Source organism: Enhydra lutris, unplaced genomic scaffold (assembly GCF_002288905.1).
Source record: "Enhydra lutris kenyoni isolate GAN:26980312 unplaced genomic scaffold, ASM228890v2 scaffoldscaffold19, whole genome shotgun sequence".
In the NCBI taxonomy this organism is placed as follows: Eukaryota; Metazoa; Chordata; class Mammalia; order Carnivora; family Mustelidae; genus Enhydra; species Enhydra lutris.
This window is the reverse complement of record NW_019154103.1, coordinates 50,558-70,331: the sequence shown is the minus strand read 5'-3', so window position 1 is coordinate 70,331 and position 19,774 is coordinate 50,558. Positions and strand designations below refer to the sequence as shown.

At 44.8% G+C, this 19,774-nt stretch overlaps 1 protein-coding gene across 1 annotated transcript; it reads right to left on the bottom strand.

The window, feature by feature from the left end:
• Positions 1 to 6,222: 6,222 nt before the first annotated feature.
• On the bottom strand, positions 6,223 to 7,331 carry LOC111148217 (transmembrane protein 174). The gene is made up of 2 exons (XM_022504678.1): positions 6,518 to 7,331; positions 6,223 to 6,328 (listed from the first exon to the last, which is right to left on the bottom strand). Exons 1-2 carry the CDS (start codon positions 7,141 to 7,143, stop codon positions 6,223 to 6,225), a joined length of 732 nt encoding a protein of 243 aa, XP_022360386.1. The 5' UTR covers positions 7,144 to 7,331.
• Positions 7,332 to 19,774: the final 12,443 nt, after the last annotated feature.

The following is a 19,774-nucleotide window of genomic DNA, read 5'->3' as shown; positions in this document are numbered from 1 at the left end:
AGAAACATATATATTAAAAAAGTATACACACACACATTCCTTTTTAAAGTTTATTTCTTTAAGCTAATAAATGTGAGGATTCTAACAGGAAGATCACTGACTTCTTACATATGCTTCATTTTCAGCCCCTTGTGTATCATCAGACCCCAGCACACATAGTTGTGTCTATGATTTACACAAGTGTAAGTTTTGTACTAGAGGACAAATTCTTTCTTTCAGGAGAAAACTTCTGGCACCCAGAAAACTGATTTCCTTCCCAGTTCATCTGGTTATTAATCTTCTTAAAAGCTCACGACAAATAAAATTCCTGTATCTGAGACCTTTGAGGTATCCCAGAGGCAGGTGAGAATCATTCCCATGGAGTTGTCTTCACTTTCTGATTTGTCATCAATTCTTAAGAGCAATCCAGGAAAGGTTTATTTAGTACAGCTCTCTGTTGATTTTATAACCAACTGCTGACTGCTTGGGACATAAAACTCTTGATGATTTACAGGTAGTAAATGGGCAAGAAATCCATAAATCACATTCTATAAGAGAGTATAGGTGAACACACACGCACACACACATTTATACTAACCACCTTCAAAGGAGAAGTTGTAGGCATGTCCAGAAAATACATTCATTTTTAATTTGAGGAGAATAGGGAACTCATTGGTGAGAGGTCCCCAATCAACCTCTGTGAATTTGATTGTACCAGGTAATATTTTAATGTTCAGCAAGAGAATTTGCCCATCATTTACTTATTTATTTATTGTAAAGCTGTATTTACTTATTTTAGAGAGAGAGAGAGCAAGCAAGGGGAGGGGCAGAGGGAGAGAAAGAGAGAATCTCAAGGAGACTTCCTGCTGAGAATGGAGCCCAACGTGGGGCTCCATCCCAGGACCCTGAGCTTACGACCTGAACCAAAATCAGGAGTTGGAGGCTTAACCAACTGAGCCACCCAGAGCCCCTGCCCAATTCTTAAAAGAGACTCTTGTTCCCACTTCTGAAATGTTCAAAGGAGTTTTTATGATTTCTAGAGGAAAGAACTTTTTTTTCCTACCAAGTCAGAAATGCTAAAGGTTGTCAGAGTTTTGAGATACACCTGACACTATTCTGCAACAGGTATTTCTCAACTAAACATTCACTTGAAGATCTCTTTTTGTTTTCATGTATTTATTTCTTCTAGGCCCATGTTTAGGATCATTCCTAATAATGTGCTAAAATCAGGAAAAATAAGTTTCTAATTCCAGAGAAGTCCTAGAGTTTCAGGGAACTGACAGAGGAGGAGATACAAAGTGGAGAACCCTGAAAAACATTTTTGTCTGGAAAGTGAAATTTAATAAATACAAATCGGCTACCATGAATAATTTGCCAACTGTCTGCCTCCCAAAAGATGGTATAGCATAACTAGAAATTCAGGATGCATTTAACAAAAGCTAATCTCATTTGGATCCTGATTAAGCAAAATGAAGAGCTAAAAATAAAATAAAGTGGGATAAGTTAAACACTAACTAGATATTTGATGACATTAAGTGTAAATTTTTTAGACATAATAATGGTGGGTTTTTTTTGAGTCTTTACCTTTTTTCTTTTTTTTTTATTATGTCCAATTAGCCAGCGTATAGTACATAATTAGTTTCTGATGTAGTGTTCAACGGTTCATTAGTTGCGTATAACTCCCAGTGCTCATCACCACACGTGCCCTCCTTACTACCCATTACCCTGTTAGCTTTACCTTTTAAAGATACACAATGAAATATTTTAGGATAACATGATTACCTTTTTAAAACTCCAGTTGGGTGCTACAAATATCAATCATTATGTGGTACTCCTGAAACTAACAAAATGTTGTACGTCAATTATACCTCCATTCAAAAAAAAAAAAGGAAACTGTTAAAAAAAAATAAAATAGGGTGCCTGGGTGGCTCAGTGGGTTAAGCCTCTGCCTTTGGCTCAGGTCATGATTCCAGGGTCCTGGGATCAAGTCCCACATCGGGCTCTCTGCTCAGCGGGGAGCCTGCTTCCTCCTCTCTCTCTCTGCCTGCCTCTCTGCCTACTTATAATCTCTGTCTGTCAAATAAATAAATAAAATCTTAAAAAAAGAAAATAAAAATTTGAAAAACCCTGGAAAAAAATAAAAATGCAGTTGGGGGATTGTGGATGGGGTCTAAATGAAATAGGATGGGCCATGAGTTGAGATTGGTGGTGGCCACACAGGGTTTGATGTACTGTTTTCTCTACTCTTGTATTTGTTTGAAAATTTTCATAATGAGGAAACACCAGAACAGCTAGTTGCTCTAGAGTGCTCCTGAATTATCTATTTGATAGATAATTTCTTTATTTCACATTTGTTGTTCGACAGAAGCCTGGCTGTGTGGAGGAGCCTGCATGGGGCCAAGTGGTGTGAGTTGCAGTCTGCAGACAGCGCCCTGGTGACCTTGACAAGCACAGCCACTACTGAGAACCAGGCAGGAAACTCTCTTTGTTGGTAAGAAGTCTACGCCTTGGTTTCTATGAGGATCTTCTGTTTGGGGGAGCAACACCAGCCATCGGGGGGACATGGGGCTTCAGCCGGCTCTGCTCCCAGGGATCCAACAGTCAACAAAGCCAATGAGGCGCCCCAGAGGTCAGAAGCTGAAAACAGATACCCACAGCCAGTTCTTCACAAACAAGAGGTTTTATTTTAATGCTGTACCCCCACCCTCTGCCAAATAAGTGGGGAGGGTTCTGAAAGGGCTGATTTTGTAGTCGAGAGCCACTGAGGGCAAGTGAAGCTGTGAAGTGCCTGGCACAGGGGAGCAAAGGAAGAAGGACTGCGGTGTCTGGGGAGTGCCCCACCTGTGCTAGACACCTCCCAGGGTTCTGCAGGAGGGAGTGAACCCAGACCCACACTGCACAGGGGATCTGTCCCTCTGTGGGCCCAAGGGCAGAAAGAAGACATCCTAAGAGCTTTGCGAAAGTATCTTCCCCTTGGTGGCCGGGCCCCACCTCATAGCCCTCAGTAATTCCTGTCCTACCCTGTCAGGATGGTCAGCTATCATCCATCTCTCCAGCCAAAAGACCCAGCCCTAGTCGGCTCCTGGGAGATGTTTCCAGACAACATTACATTCTTAAGGAGCCTGTCTCCTTTGATTAACAAAACCTTTTAGTTTTCTTCTGAATTCTATATAGACAGCCAGAACATGTGCCCCACTGAAGGCAAGGGTGGGGAAGGGTGTTCCCTGGTGCCCTGGTCTCTTGGGTCTGAGCTTTGCCAGCAAGGTCACTATTACCCCCAGATGACTCTGGGTCTTGGCCAAACCAGTAAGTGTTCACTCAGATGACAGCTCCCTCCCCATTTAGGCCGTTCAGTAGCTTTCCAGTTGCTCTCCAGACACAACCTAAAAGGTTCAACGAGGCTGACCCCTTGGGTTCTGGCCTGGGCACTGAACTTTTGAGCATGTGCCTGAAACCAGGGCCACTTCCCCCACTGATAATCTCAGGGTGGATAGCATAGCCTGGACCAGACAGACTCTAACCCACTGTCCCAGGGTCGCAGTCCTCCATACTGCAAGAAAGAATGCTAAAAGGCAGACTTCTGGCTGACCAACTGGAAACCTGTCAGGAATATGTCCTTGCTGGTCAGAGAGACCAAGGAAGGACCTAGGGTTGGGATCCAAAAGCCATGCAGTGGGCTTACCATCATGCTGGTGCCCGCCACCCCAAATAAAGACAGAGAGCGTGTTGTCCAGAAGCCAGAGAGCAAGGGGGTGGGATTGTCGAGTAGCAGAAGGCATCTCTGTTTGAGTGCGGCTGCAGCGGGACTGTCAGTTTCCACAGCCTGCAAGACGCCCCCCCGACACCTGGAGGGGTTGCCAGCCATCTCCCTCCTTCTCTTTGACTGGGTATCAGCAGCTGTTCCTGCAGCTCCCAGCACAGTCCTCAGAGGTCAAGATACACCAGTCGCATGGCTATCTAGTGTGAACAGCGCTCCCTGGTGTTATGAAAGTCGAGGGCCTTGACTACATTTCCTCAAGCAGGCCCCCATGACCCTCCTGACCAGTCCAAGTTCCTCTTGAAGCTACAGGACCCCTCTTGGATGTTGGAGAGTAACTGGTCAGATCTCTTCACCCCCTGCCCCCCAGACAAGAAGATCTATTAGGGCAGAGCAGAAGATGTGCTCTCTGGTGGTTAAGTGTTTCACTTCTATATCTCCACTTGATTGCCCATGTCTGGCCACAGAGGAGATACTCAATAAATGTTGAATGAATGAACACATTCCCATCCCTCCACTCCTGCCCCCTACCATTGCAGGCCTGCCACCCACCCTGAGCTCCTGAAGCTCTGAGTCCATCTGGGAGGCATCAGTTATCTCTATGTTAGCCCTTTTTCTCTTTTAGGAACAGTTGGCGCTGAATCATTCTGCCTGGAGATAAAGACTCCCCAAGGCCACTTCCCTGCATGTGGGACTCCCAGAATGCCTGGGAGAAATCGGCAGTCCTGCCTGCCCAGCTGCCACATGTGGACACATCTTTTTCCTGTTTGAGCTTTCCTTGATGCTCATTATAACCCAAATCCAGGAATCTAAAGCTGTGGGCTGAGTGAGGATGAGCAGGGAAAGGGGGTCAGGGAGGCAGGCATGCAGGGTGTCATGGCCAGTGGGTATGCTGCTGGTGATGCATGGCTGTGTCCCTGTCCCCACACTTCCTCCCCAGAACCAATGGCCCTCAGCTAGGAATCCAGTATTTCATGAATATTGCTTCTGGAAATCCTGTTTTTCCATCCCCTTCTATCATCACACATCAAAATGAATTCTCATATAGAAAGGTTCTGTTCCTAAGATAAAATACAAATCACAACAATAATGTATCAAGTATATTTTAATCATATCTTTGGAAAACTAGATGCTTTTGATAAAAATTAATTAAAATCACTCTCTATATACACATAGTACCAAAATTTTAAGGTATTGCTAAATCCTATCTTCCTTTGGGATGAGTGTCCCTTATCTCAAGTGGCAGGAAAATAAAGAAAATATTTTCTTTTAAATCCCGACAGTTGTAACTGTCTCTTCTTAAATCTTTGATCTGTTGTGGTTGTTTATTATATAGTTCAGATTCAGGAAGATTAAGAACACCAACTTCTTTTATAAAGAAGGCAAGCTTGTCTTGACCATAAGGATTGTTTCCATGATTCATGATTTTCCAGGTACTCACATGAGGCTCTATTTTGTCTAATTCAGCAGAACTCATAGACAGGTGCTTAGAGAGGTCCCCATGTTCTGTTGGTCACTGGGCCCAGGTAGCTCCTTTCCAACACAGATCCCAGCCTGGTGGGCAAACCAGGTTTTAGCCTTGCCAAAGAGTCACTGTGACCCAGTGATAACTTAAGAATTTATTGACACCGTCGTCCTATCATATTTATTTTGTATGGTTTTTAGTTTATTTTGTAGCCAGCTATCTAATCCCTTTTTAATTATTTTAATTTTTTTAAAGATTTTATTTATTTATTTGACAGATCACAAGTAGGCAGAGAGGCAGGCAGAGAGAGAGAGGAGGAAGCAGGCTCCTCGCTGAGCAAAGAGCCTGATGCAGGGCTCGATCCCAGGACCCTGGGATCATGACCTGAGCCGAAGGCAGAGGCTTAACCCACTAAACCACCCAGGTGCCCCTATCTAATCCCTTTTTTAAACAGAGATATTATTTTATTTTATTCCACTAAAAAAATGTTTTGCAGCCTTTAAGATACCCAGAGTCCTCAAGGGACACCAGATGGCAACCATGTTGTTTGGGAATCTGCAAACCATCTTGGGGGGCTGAGAACAGGTGCTAGAAAATCTTCAGTGAAACCTATTTTCTCTTCCCTGCTCCCTGCCCACCCTCCTCTCACTGCCATGGAAACTCCCAGTGTCACAATAGCAGTGATTTTCCCTTTGGCTGTTGGAATTAAAATTGAGACACCAGGGCCTTCCTGTAGGAAAGGGGTGGGTTGTGGACCAAGTGAAATTCCTGCCTATGTCCATATGCAGGGAATATTCAGCTGTACGAGGAGGATATTTCCTCCACCCCCACCTAATTTTTACCCATCTCAGATATTTTCCTTCCTGTTTCCCCTCCTGCCCCACTCCCACTCCACCCCCCATCGATTGGTATCTGTCAGGCTGGCTGGGCTTCTCTGCTGTCTAACTTCAAAAGGTCACAACACCCGACACCTCATTTGTCAGCAACAATGACTTGAATGCTATTCCTTTGGCATCATAGTCTAGCGAGGGAGGGAGTATATTTCCTCATAGGGGGGAGGAGAGAAGCGGGCAGACACCTCATCTCCCAGCTGTGTCTCTTCTAGCTGGTCAGCATCAGGGCTGGATCTGAAATGGGAGCGGAAAACACAGACCCATTACAGTCCACACCGCCTCTCTCGGAACCAGTGCCACCATTTTGGCAACATGCCACACAGAAGCTTGCCTTCTCCCAGCACGTTCCTTACACACCATACAAAGCCATGGGCCACAACTGTGACAGCTGGAAGAAGTGCATCCCCACTCCACACAACATACCTGTCATTTGCACCGGCCACAAAGGAAGGGTATTCTGGGTCACTAACAAAAGCAGCATTCTCTGAAGGATAGATGGTGTAGTACTGAGGAGGGCTTGGCATGGCGGTCACCACTCCTCCAGGTGGTATGAGACCACAGGGGTTCACCACTGGCTGCAGGTAGGTGGTGTTCATCCCCAGGCGTTCTTGAGAACCGTAAGGAGGAGGGATATACTGCACCACAGTGGCCCCATGGAAGGTGATGGGTTGGTTGATACCAGTGAAAACAAATGATTGTCCTCCTGCCATCTGCTCCGAATCCAGGACCCTTTCCTCACTTTCCTTGCACGCCTGGCAGGAGAGCATTTTGAACTTGCACACGGCAATCAGGATGAATGTCACCCCGACTGACAACAGGATAGGTCCAAGGAGCTGGGTCCATTCAAAGTGGGAGACACCTTGGTATTTGATCCAGCCCATGATGGTAAACGTGATCCCCACCAGTCCCAAGAAGATGCCTGAGAAGAGCAAGGTGGCCCCCGCCTTGTCGTCATCGGACACCTGGATGTCAGCGGTGCTGGGTGTGTAGGGAGTGACGGAAAACACGTTGAGAGGGGTGTCCTCCAAGCGGCTGCTGCCTTGCTCCATCGTCTGCCTGTGATCACCCCGCTTCCTGGAGGGGAAAGGGAGTGTGAGGGCTCCTAAGAGCTGAGAAGAGCAATCCCAGGCTCCGATCAGTTATGGAAAAACTTTGGGCCTCTGTGGTTAACAGAGTATAACACGCAGAAGCCTGAACTTTGTTTCAAAGAGTAAAGGTCTGAGAAATGAAGCTTGAAGTTTTCTCATACACTATCAACAATTGGAGGTTACTGTTTTACGATTCAGTGACAAGCTCCCTCTCATTCACATTCATTCACTCATTCAAAAACTACTTGAGCCTGTCCTCATATGCTGGGAGGTGCTTTCCTAGATGCTAAAAGCACTCTTCCAAGGCCTTTACCAAAACCAGGACTATAGAGATGGCTGAACTACCTCCGGGGCCTCTGGTGGGACTGGGGCTCTTGATGTACCCATTACATGCTCAGACATCTCATCCACTTTTCCTGCTGAGTCAGCTCATGGAAGTAAAGAGACACGCATTTCATGACTCTGTGTGTGTCCTTCCCACATCAGGATCTTGAGCTGGGATGACGCTTAACCTCCCACGCCTCTCACTGAGCTCTGAGGCACAGCTGTCTTCTGACCAGTCTGTGTGCCTTTTGCTTTCAGATGTGGGGAATAGCTCCAGCTGTGGGTGAGGAAGGACACCCTAGGAAACTAACCACATCACTGGCAAAGGTCAAATAAGCATCAGGTATGAGCTGGCGTCTAGGGGACACTTGCTTCACACCCTCCCTCCGTGGTGGCAGCACAGCTCTCGGTCTCCAAGGTGAAGTCAGCAGCTACATTTTCAAGGCTGATGTGTTTTTGCAACCAAACCCAAGCTAATTGAGGGAAGAAAGCTTCGCCTTCAATGACATTATCTGGCATTCCTAACTACAGAATTGCAAAGCAGCCCCATGCGTCTCTTCTTCTGCAGAATAGTAACTGTAGCCCTTTTTTCCTTTCCTGCACAGGTCTTAACCAAACAGATGTCTTTCTTCGGTGGTTAAATATTATCTTTTTTTGCCAATGTTGAACAGACGGTCCAGTAAAACAGCTGCCCTCTTGCCCTAGGCAGGGCTTCCCAAACTTTCCCGATGATAAAAATCACCAGAGCTACTTGTTTAAAAGGCAAAATCTGAGTTCCTTACTCAGACCAGCAGAACCAAAATTTCCAAGGACATCTAAGAGCCCCAAGTGGCTTTTCTCATCAGAATCTTTGTAAACCTTACTGCAAGTGCTCTAGACTTTGTTGGGGGAGACTTTTGGTGGGGACTTTGTTCCCCACCAAAAATGCCTCCCCCCTGCTATAAGATAAGGCCTGTAGTCTCTAACTTCATTTCAAAATGGGAAAGCAAGCAGGTGACCCTCTTGGGTATCTTCCCAAGTGTGTCCCTGAGCAGCCAGTGTGGAGTGGTGCTGTAGTAGGAGTGGTCTGCCCTTTTCCCCACTGAGCTGGACCAAAGATCTAGGGAAGCCAGCTTTTCTCTTTAATCATTAAAATTTTGCTCAGCTAGACAAACCATAAATGACTCTTAATCTCACAAAACAAACTGAGGGTTGCTGAGGGGAGGGGGGTTGGGATAGGGGGGTGGGGTTATGGACATTGGGGAGGGTATGTGCTATGGTGAGTGCTGTGAAGTATGTAAACCTGGCGATTCACAGACCTGTACCCCTGGGGATAAAAATACATTATATGTTTATAAAAAAATAAAAAATAAAAAAATAAAGATAAAAAAAAAAAAGAATAACACACACACACATACAATTTTGCTCAGCTAGCCTGACATTCTTCTCATGCTCTTAATCCCTGAGCTAACCGCTGAAATAGACCCTGGAATTTAGAAAAAGCTAGGCTCTCAAAATTCTTCTCAATCCACTCAGTTTATGTTTCTCATATGTCTTTAGCTACAGTTGAGAGAATGACTGGGAACACTCAGAGAGCTGAGCTGAGAGATCACATTTATGAAAATACCCCAGAAAAGCAAAACTGGAATGACTTTCAGAGCAGACAGTTCAGGAAATTCTCTAGTAAATTTTCAAGGTCACCTTGATTTAGCCTCTTATTCCAAAATTTCAAACTCTGTATGTATGATAAATAGCAATTTAAAAAAGCCTAACAAATCAAATTCAATAGCATATTAAAAGAATTATATGCTATGACAAACTGGGATTTATTCTTGGAATGCAAGGATGGTTCAACATTCAAAAATTAATACATCACATCATCAGAATGAAGGAGGGGGAAAAACTCTATGTATTTATCTCAATTGATATAAAAAAGTGTTGGGGATTTTTTTTTCAGAATTATTTATTTGAGAGAGAGAGAAAAAAAGAGAGTGCCATGAGTGGGGTGAGGTGCAGAAGGAGAAAGTCCCAGGCCGACTCCCTGCTGAGCATGGAGCCTGACTTGAGGCTCGATCCCAGGACCCATGAGATCTCCACCTGAGCTGAAATCACAAGTCAGAACCTCAACCAACTAAGTTACCCAAATCCCCCAAAAGTGTTAAGGATTATTGAACACTTATGATGGACCAGGTGTGATTCTAGGTATTCAGTATACATGGCATCATTTCATCCTTTCAACAACCAGGTTATAGTCAATCACGAAAACTATGTTGAGCTCCAAGGCCTGGGGTCATGTTCAGGTTTGACCATGGCAACCTCACAGCAGCTGGGCCCTGGACACCCACAAGCACAAAAGAACATCTGACTCTGCTTTTCCTTCTAAAGTCATTTTGATTTCTCTCTTTTTTGTTTAGATCTTATTTAACTAATGATGTGTTTAATAAAATCCTTATACATACATCATTTCCACACATAGATAACTTCTAGAACTATGTAGTGTAAGTATTACATTTCAAATTTAGTAGATTGCATATTATTTCAACCATTAATGTATGTCAGCATGGAGAGAAATTTTTAAAACAATAAAATTATTTTAGTATGAAAAACAAAAAGAAAACGATGCTGATAATTAAGCTGCAAACCGTCCTTAGACATTCTGCTTTCACTAAGACTCTACTACGTACATTTTTCCTTTGCCAGGTGTCTCGATGTTCGGCTCTGGTACCAGTGGCACTGGAGAGAGATTGCAAGGTATGAGCAAGGAGAAATAAATTACTATGTCCTATTTTGCTTGTTCTTACTGTCATTGTCACTCCAGGAGAATTCATCATCTTGGCAGTAACAGTTCCAATTTCCAGGGGATTCCCCCCCAACACACCTAGACCAGCCTCACTGGCCCCTTCAGAAATACCAGAAATATCATATTGTATATTTGAAAGTTGCCAAGAGAGTAAATCTTAAAAGTTCTCATCACAAGAAAAAAAGAAAAATCCTGTAACTATGTATGGTGATGGATGGTAAGTAGAATTATTGTGATTATTTCATAATAGCTATAAATATTAGATCATTATGTTGTTCACATGAAACTAATATCATATATGTTAATTTTTAAAAAATGACCAGGACCAGCCAGGCAGTGCTTCCTCCCTGGAGGTTTTTGGGTTTTGTCTACGAGATCACCAATTTATTAGAAAAGGATGTAACTCAGGCGCGGGTAGATGGAGTTTCCATGCTCTCTCAAACCACACCACTCTCACCAGCACTTCATGAGCTCACAACCCTGGATGTGCTCCGAATCCATCCTTTTGGGTCTTATGGAGTCTTCCCAGAGTTTCTTGGCCCAAGAGCCTCTAATGTCAGCAATCACCAAGTGGCATTTTCTAATCCGAAAGCTGGGCCCCACTTTAATGGAAATATACTTACCAGATATTTTGGATTTAATGTGTTAATTTGTACAACTGAAAGTAGCTTTAAAGGTATACATGATGGGTTGACTGAAACTTGGACTCTCTAGTGGTCTATATTCAATGAGACTGAGATACCAGAGTTTCTGTGGTAAAACAGAGAAACTCAAAGACATCAAGAGATAGAGGTGTTGGAGTGAATTTTTCATGACTGATTGGCCCACCTATTTCCTACCTCTTGATTCCTTCACTAAGGCATTGACAAATACCCCAGTGTGGAGAACACTACCTTGAAAAGCTTTCTGATGGCTATCTTCTATAGGCCAGGTATGAGGTCAAGAGATTTTACCAGTGAGGTAGCCTCCTTGATTTTAATGGGGATGATGTGCAAATTTCAGACTAGTGGAGACCAAGTTGAAAGCACTTAATAAGCAGAGACAAGATGTATGCATTTATTGTAATGGGCAATAGGAATAAAGGATTACCAGAATATTTTGACCCGCAAGAATCTGTGGTTATGGCAAATAACCACAATTCCTAGTGTCTCTAGGAATGAAATGTATGAGCATCCTACAAAAATGTTACTAGATTTGTAGAACAGGAAAAAATCCAGATCTGGAGTCCAAAATCCTGACTTGTGTTATCACGGAGAGTCAAGGCTTCTTAGCAAGTTTTCATACTTAAGCTGCTCAGAGATCTGGAGCTCCATAACAGAAGAGGAAACTAGGTTCCCTCCCCCTGAAAAAGAACTCTGCAATACTGCCTCAAGGATATTCTTTTTTTTATGATTTTATTTATTTATTTGACAGAGATCACAAGTAGGCAGAGAGGCAGGCAGAGAGAGAGGGGGAAGCAGGCTCCCTGCCAAGCAGAGAGCCCGATGCGGGGCTCGATCCCAGGACCCTGAGATCATGACCCGAGCCAAAGGCAGAGGCTTAACCCACTGAGCCACCCAGGCACCCTGCTTAGTTTATTCTTGATCAGAAATGCTTCAGTCCAAAAGCAAATGTTGTACTGTTGACTGCTCTATAAATTATTATTATTTTTATTCATTGAAGAAATATCCTACAGTAGAAAGGGCCAAATTTTATATAAAATGAATGAGTCAGTTACTCACCGTAAAGATAAAGCGTTCACAAAGTTGACTTTGTCAACAAATACTTTCTGAGTTTCAATGCTAAATATTCTTGAACAACAACTGCAAGGGGAAACGATGTTTTTCTTGTACATGATGTCACTGTAACAAAATTAAATTTAAAAATTGAAAGAGGAGACTTACCTGATCACAGAGACTATAAGCCATTCGAGACAGTTCATTCACACTGATAAAAATTTTGCAGAGAGTAGAGAAAGAATTGGTTCTTATAAATTGATGTAGAAAAAAAAAACAACATCTGCCAGAATGATCACTGCATACCACGTGTCGGGGGCTCCGATGATTTGCTCCGGCTAAGATCTCCACCTGGAACACCTGGAATACCAATTGAGTCACCACTGGATTAAATTTATACACAATCATTCTTCAAGATTCATCTGCCTTCTTTACAGGCCAAATAGATGAGTTCAACAGGGATGTGAGAGGTATCATCACCCCTGCTCCTGCACCTTTGTCTTCGATGGTGACATTCATTTCTGCCATTCACCCAAGAAAGTGGCATTACTTTTGTATTTCTTTCATAATAAGGAAGAACTTCTACTTGGCACTTCCTCACTCCATAGGTTAGAGAGCCAATTGGGGGTTTGCCAGTTGCCACATATTTTATGTTCAAGAACTAGCGAAATAAACGTGGATTAGACTCATGTAGACTCATAGACCCTATTGGCACCTTTGTCGTTTAAACAAGACAAAACTCCATGTATCACCTGACCATCAAAAGCCCCCACCACCACCACTTTGACTTTTGGACCACAGTGGCATTTTGGGTCCCTATAAATGAGTGTCTGTTCAGAGTCAAGGTATATCAATTACCAAGAAGTAAGGGCAAATGGCTGTAGGTCCTTGAGGGGGTGGTTGGAGGACAACTTAAAGAATATCCTTGATGGGGCGCCTGGGTGGCTCAGTAGGTTAAGCCCCTGTCTTCCACTCAGGTCATGATCTCAGGGTCCTGGGATCGAGCCCCACATCGGGCTCTCTGCTCAGCGGGAAGCCTGCTTCTCCCTCTCCCTCAGCCTACTGCTCTCCCTGCTTGTGCGCGCTCTCTCAAGGACTTCTGTTTAAGAAAATGCAGAGGCAATTTATTTGGGGGTGGTGTTCTCAATGAAGGCAATGGCTGCTGGAGACACTTCAGGACCCCCATCCTATTGCAAATTTCTGTGTCCATTGTTATGTGACCACCTGGGCACGTCCTCACAGACAACATTATAAACCGAAGCTGTCCCCTCTGGACTCCATGTGCTCTGCCCCTCCCTCTGTCTCCACTTGCAGCAGACATGGGACTAAATGAATCAGAGACAAAATGACTTTCTTTAAGATACAGTTCCAATGACAAATGAAAACTAGTCAACTAAAACTAAATGCTTTGAATAAACCACAAGGTTGCTGAACAGGTCATTTAGCAGATTCGTTATTTGAGAAATTAACCCAGATTCACGACCCTGTTATGTATCTTTTGATAAGAGCACTCTCTTTTCCGTGAGGCTGACTCTTTCAACCTAAACTTTTCCCAGCCACATCTAGGGAACAGAGCCACCTCCTTCCAAAGCAGTCTTGACACTGACCTTGTAGGAAATTCCAGGCAATGTTTTATTTGCTGGTTTGATTGAGGTTTCTAATTACAGTGGACTTTGCTTCTTAACACTTTGTATAGATACTTTCAGAGTTTTCCTCCCCACTTACAACAAGCTTACACATTTTATGGATCTGAAATCACATTAATCTTTATTAGTCTTTAACTCTCTTTTTGCCTAGCGGTTCATGTCATCCTTCCCAAATCAATATAGTTTATTTTTAATATTCTCGCAAAAACGACTGCTTGGGGGAAATTACAGCTGGGAATTTCCGAAACATGATATTTCAAGATAGCAAACAGAGATCAAGGATTAGGCTCATTTTTTGCCACAATAATAATATCCATAATCTGAATAAGAATCCAGGGAAAACAATTTTTTTTAAATTTGGTAATGCACTGTTGTGGCAAGAGTGTCAGAAAAGAGACCTCTTTAAATTGACTGATGAGGTGTGCCTGGGTGGCTCAGTAGGTTAAGCGTTCAACTCTTAATTTCAAATCAGGTCATGATCTGAGGGTCATGAGATGGAGCCCTGAGCCAGGCTCCCCACTGGTGGAGTCTACTTGAGACTCTCTCTGCCTCTTCCTCTGCCCCTCCCCCTGCTTGTGCTCTTTCTCTCTCAAACAAATAAATAAATGAAATCTTTAAATTGACTAGTGAGAACATGACTTGGTACAACTTTCTGAGGGGGGAGGAGAGCAATTTGGTAATATCTATTCAAATTTAAAATCCACATACCATTGAAGAAGATGCAAGTATTTTCTTCCCAGAATGTAACCTACATATATACATTACACAAAAGAGTGTCTTCACAGACACTCTTTCCGTGTGATTTCTCCCAGCTTGCTGCCTGGCTTTCAAGAGGGAGTGTTCTAAGAGTGAGCATTCCATGTGTCTCAGGTGGAAGGTGCAAAGATCCTATGACCTAACTTTGGAAGCCCCGGAATATCATTCCTATTTCATTCCATTGCTCAAGCAGGCTACTAAGCCAACACAGACACAAAACAAATCGAATTAGGTTCTTCTCTATGGGAAGAGGGTCGAGGTCACAGTGCAGAAGAGCCTATGGGATGGGAAATAATATTGCCATCCTCTGGAAATACAATCTGCCACAGAGAGATACTGACTTTTTCACTGTCTACTCTGTGATCCTCCTTGAACTTTTGTCCACGTGGACGTCCAAGTGTGTTTCAAGATTTTAGACCAACTGCATTTGGATACTCATTCAGTTATGTTTGGTTAGTAACCTCATCCTTCTTTACAGGCAAGTTCTCCAGGGGACTCACAGGGGCAATGCTGTCACAGTCGTCAATGATATCAAGTTCTAAATTTTCCTGGACTTCCTTGCACATTTTCATGGTTTGTCAGACTTACCCATCATACTTCCTGTTTTTAACCACCAACCCACATTCTCAGTTAAAAATTATAATTTTGAAATGATTATAGTTCGAAGAAATCAATGAAAAGTGATGCTAAAACCACAAAAACAGCTCTCAGAGGTTATCAGAGAACTCTTGTGGGAAGTGAAACTAAGCATGGTCATGCATTTGTTAACAAAACATCTGATTGAACACATTGTGGGTGGGAAGGAAATTGCTTTGTGGGAGCCCGTGTGTGTGTGTGTGTGTGTGTGTGAGAGAGAGAGAGAGAGAGAGAGAGATATCCAATGCCTGGAACCTCACCCTGAGAGATGAACCTGCACTTAAATGTCAGGTGTCTACAAATCAGTGGGAGGTGAGTATTTGGGAGGAATCTCAGTATGAAGAATTCTCTACTGCTGACCTGTTTTATTTACTTGAATTATAGCTGGGACAGCAGGTAGTTCTATTCCTCTTTTACAATAAAAAGACACAGTGGTTGAATCATAGCTGTATGGTGGCGGTGCAGAAAATAAAAACCATCCCCATGTATTTTACTTTGTTACAAGAATAATAATATTTGGAGGGTAGGACAGTTGCCCTGTGGATTCTGTGCATTTATCCCATCCTGTTGCGGGCGCTTCCTAATACCCACGTGAACAACAGCACCTCGGTTTTACGGATGATTAATCCCAGCAACAGGCAAGTATGTTATCTGACAGACCAGCAGTGTGGGAAGACGATCTGCTTTCCTCGACTGTTTTTAAACTGCTCTTCCGTGAAGGGCGTGCACCTGCTGACGAGGGATCGCTCTGTGTTCCTCAGCCAGGAACACAGTCGCTGGGGCAGACCGTTCCTAGGATGGTTTCTTAGACAACTTTCACACTGCTTTTTCTGACCGAACTGAATGCTACCTTGATGGGGCTGGAATGTAGGTGGCAGCCACTGACTTTTTCAGCAGGCAGGAAGGTGGGGCCCCCAAGGGCCCAGCAGCTGGCCTGAGGATCTGCTGAATGGGGGAGGCCTGCCTCCTGCCTGCTGTAGCTCCTTTCTAAATTCAGGAATTTATGGACTTGTGTATACCACCAGAGGAAGTTGTGGGCTTGTAAGGACCCATGTGATTCAATTACACTCACCTTTTTTTAGGTCACCTGTGCCATAACATAACACGAACACAGGAATGATACCACATTCCCAGGTTCAGGTTCATAAAGGAGTATGACATTCATGGGTGGGTGGGGCGGGGTGGGGGAGGGTGGGAGAGGGGAGGGCGCTTTTAAAAAATCCTGACTATTTCTGGTTCTGCTGCTGGGAGTCAGAGAGAGGTATTTAAGAACAAGTGACTGAAATAAGAATGATACGGCAGGGGATGTAAGGCTTCATTAGCACTGCTAAGTATGTTTAAGTAACAATTGCAGTGGGTCTTATGGTCCCCTAGGTGTCCAAACTGTCCAATGCAGTGGTTCTCACAGTGTGGGCACAGGACCATCGGCATCGGCATCATCTGGGACCTTGTCAGGAATGCATATTGGAGGTCCCACCCCAGGCCTACTTAAGAAGGCACTCAGGGATTGTGGTTCCCTAGATCTGTGTTTTAAACCAGGTGATTCTGATACTACTCAATTGAGAACTGTTTCTCTAAAACAAGTTCCCAGATTGTTTCTTTCTTTCTCTCTCTCTCCCCTTCCTCCCTTCCTTCCTTTCCATTTTGTGTGTATGTGTGTGTGTGTGTAAATCAGGCCATCCCTAAGTAGACTTCTACATCCAATAGTCTGTGATTCTGTGACTATCACTAAAATGATTCCAGTGTATACACCAAAGGCACATGTACACATCATCGTGTGTGTGTGTGTGGACGCCCACACATGGGCGGTGGTTGAGAGCACGGGCTCTGGAGGTTTCTCTGTAACCAGATCCTGGCTCCACTAATCACTGGTGTGTCGCTGGGCAAGCTGCGTAGATCCTCTGAAGCTCAGTTTGCTCATTTATATAAGAAGCAAACAGCAGTACCTCCTTCAGAAGGGTACGAGGACCCAGTGAGATCATAGCCTAGTAGGCTGCGTGGCTGTCGGGTGTGTGATTCTTCGATCTTGCTGCATTTCTTTGAGCTTTCCCCTTGGGTACTTGAGGAACTGGGTCCCTAGCGGGGTTGAAGCCCCCAGACTCTCCATATCCAGAGACCCCAAAACCATGGCCTGAGTATGCAGGGTTAGCTGCTACTAGGCCTGAAGGTGGACCCTCTCAGATTCCTAGGGTCAGTTTAAGCCTTACCCTGGCAGAGGGAGGCACGTAGGTAGAGTGCGTACATAATTCTATAACTGCGTCGATCTACTTCTTTGGGCAGCTTAAAAAACACCAAGAGAAAATGACATACCGACGTCAGATCGGCTGAGAAGGGGAGAAAGAGGCTGGAGACAGCGGGCCTTTGTGATCTCTGAATGTCTGTTTTATGTTTGTTCATTTTTGTTTTTTAATGCTCTTGTGGCTTGTTCTGCCCCCCCGAGGAGCAGAAGGATTTAAGGTCTGGGTTAGAGGCAAGATGCGTCTGTCTGTAAAGTTTAGGGGAGCGAGTGTGTCACATGGAGAGACACGAAACACCCCTGCACACCTTGTCGCCCCCTGACTTCACAGACCCCAGCAGCCGAGCTGCGAGGAGTCTTGCCAGAGCTTCCTAAGAAGCCTGTATGGAGACAAAGCCCTTGTTGAGCCTGAAACAGGGAGAGAGGGGTGGCCCAACAGCCAGGTCTGCTTCCTCTGAGGGGGAGCTGCGTGCTGCTCAGCCTTCTGGATCGTTCTCAGCGCACTGATGTGGGAGGGAAGGCAGGCCACCCAGTGTGAATTGCTGCTGCCTGAAATGGAGTCCGTTCTCCCACGCAGAGGCAGGCAGTGACATGAGAGGCTGCTCCCCGCAGCTGATCCCCACCCGCAGCCTGTTCCCAGGCACCACATGGCTCCTTTGGCCTCAATGCCACCAAGAGAGTGGCTTAGCCTGGGAGACACCGCTCTGCTCAAAGCCACCAAGAACCGCAGGAGCGCTCAGGACGGGTTGCTGGCTGGGGGCCTGTGCAGCCCTGGGAAGACGAGTCCGAGCTTGCAGTTATGAGCTCTCTTCGAGGCTGATCTCCGGCTGAGGTTCTAAGCAGCTGCCATATGTCCACCAGCTTTCTGCGGGAGATGAGCCTCCTCCCCTCACACCTCGCCCTGTGAGCGCTCCTGGGGCTGCAGATCTGCAAGGTTACTGGGAAGCCTCACCATTCAGAGTGAGAGTCCCAAAGGCGCGCTCATAACTGCTTCAGCCGTCCCACACTTCATGTATTCCCCAGGAATGTGCTCTATGAATTAATTCATGTGGTCCCCTTCATGCAAGCCAAGGTTGAACAATTTGGGGGGCAACTAAATATACTTTCTTCTCCCCTCTGTTGCTCTAGAGAGCCCATCAATAATTTGATTCCAGTTAGCTGGAGTGCCAGAAAACAGAACATTCTGCAATACGAAACAATGTTCATAAAATGTCATGGTGGAAGGACCCTTGGAGACCAATATCCAACATCCTGAAGATATTTCTTAAATGGTGCTGAGTAAAGTGCTAGGAGTAAAATGAAGTCTATAGCACAATGTAACGTATGAAAATTAAAAATCCATACACAAGGGCCCCCCGGGTGGCTCAGTCGGTTAAGCATCTGCATTTGGGTCGGGTCATGATCCCGGGGTCCTGGGATCGAGCCCCAGGTTGGCCTGCTTCTCCCTCTCCCTTGGCCCCTCTTCCCTGCTTGTGCTCTATCTCAAATAAATAAAATCTTTTTTAAACACCCATATACAGAGCAAAACTCACAAAACTACACCCTATTGAATGAAAAATATTTTTCACATTGATATGGTCGCCTCTTGGGAGAAAAAAGATTAGTGCTGGGAATGGAGAAAGCAGGGAAAGGGGAATTAGAAGTGGAGGGAATAGGGAGGGGAAGGGAGGAGGGAGAGGGAACAGAGAGCTGAGGGAAAAACTTGTAATCATGATGACAGCAAACCATGTCTCAAGGAGTAGGAGTCACTCTACCCTTTAGAACAAAGTTCAAACACAAAAGGTAAAAGAGGAAGCAAGCTGTGGTGTAGTTCCTTCACTTTACACCTGGAGAAACCAAGGTTAGAAAGATTAATTCTTTGGCTCTGAGGTTTCATTGCCATCAGCGGCAGAAGCCAGGTATTTTGACTCCAACTTCACCGCTCTTTCTACTACGTCAAACTGCCACACATGTATTTATAATATGTTGATCCCTACCCTTTTAATGAGTAATTCATTGAGTTATAGTTTTAACTAGAGAGGTTGATCATTGCTGGTCTAACTCATAGGTTCTCCTCAGAGAAGCTACCCCACGCTCCTGAAAGACCATAGCCTTGCTGGACACCAGCTGACCCAGCCCTCCTCCTCCTGCGGTGGGCATCTGCTCTAAGGGCAGCCTCTCCCAGACACGGGGAAGGGTGCCCAACCATGCTGCTTTGCTCCGGACCGAGGGGATTCCCAGGAGGCAAGACTTTCAGTACGCACACAGGAAAAGTCCTGAGCCAACTGGGGCAAGTTGTTCATCCCTTCCGGAAGGGACTTCGGACCTGTGTGCTCAGGTTCAAAACCACAGAGGAGGCAATCAGGTTCTCAGAAACTGGGAGATGGAGGCCGTTGCCTGAAATAGAAGCGCCGTGGTCTAGAAAGATGGCAAGGAGAGTTGAAGAGCTGCTGTATTGATCACATGTAAGCAAAATTTACAAGTAGAAACTACGAGCAAGTAGAGGACATTGATTATATTT

Excerpts from the sequence above, each read along its gene's own strand:
- LOC111148217 (XM_022504678.1), bottom strand. The coding sequence starts at position 7,143 with ATGGAGCAAGGCAGCAGCCGCTTGGAGGACACCCCTCTCAACGTGTTT. Across the intron at positions 6,329-6,517 it reads GTGGCCGGTGCAAATGACAG|ATCCAGCCCTGATGCTGACC; the intron begins GTATGTTGTGTG and ends CTCCCATTTCAG.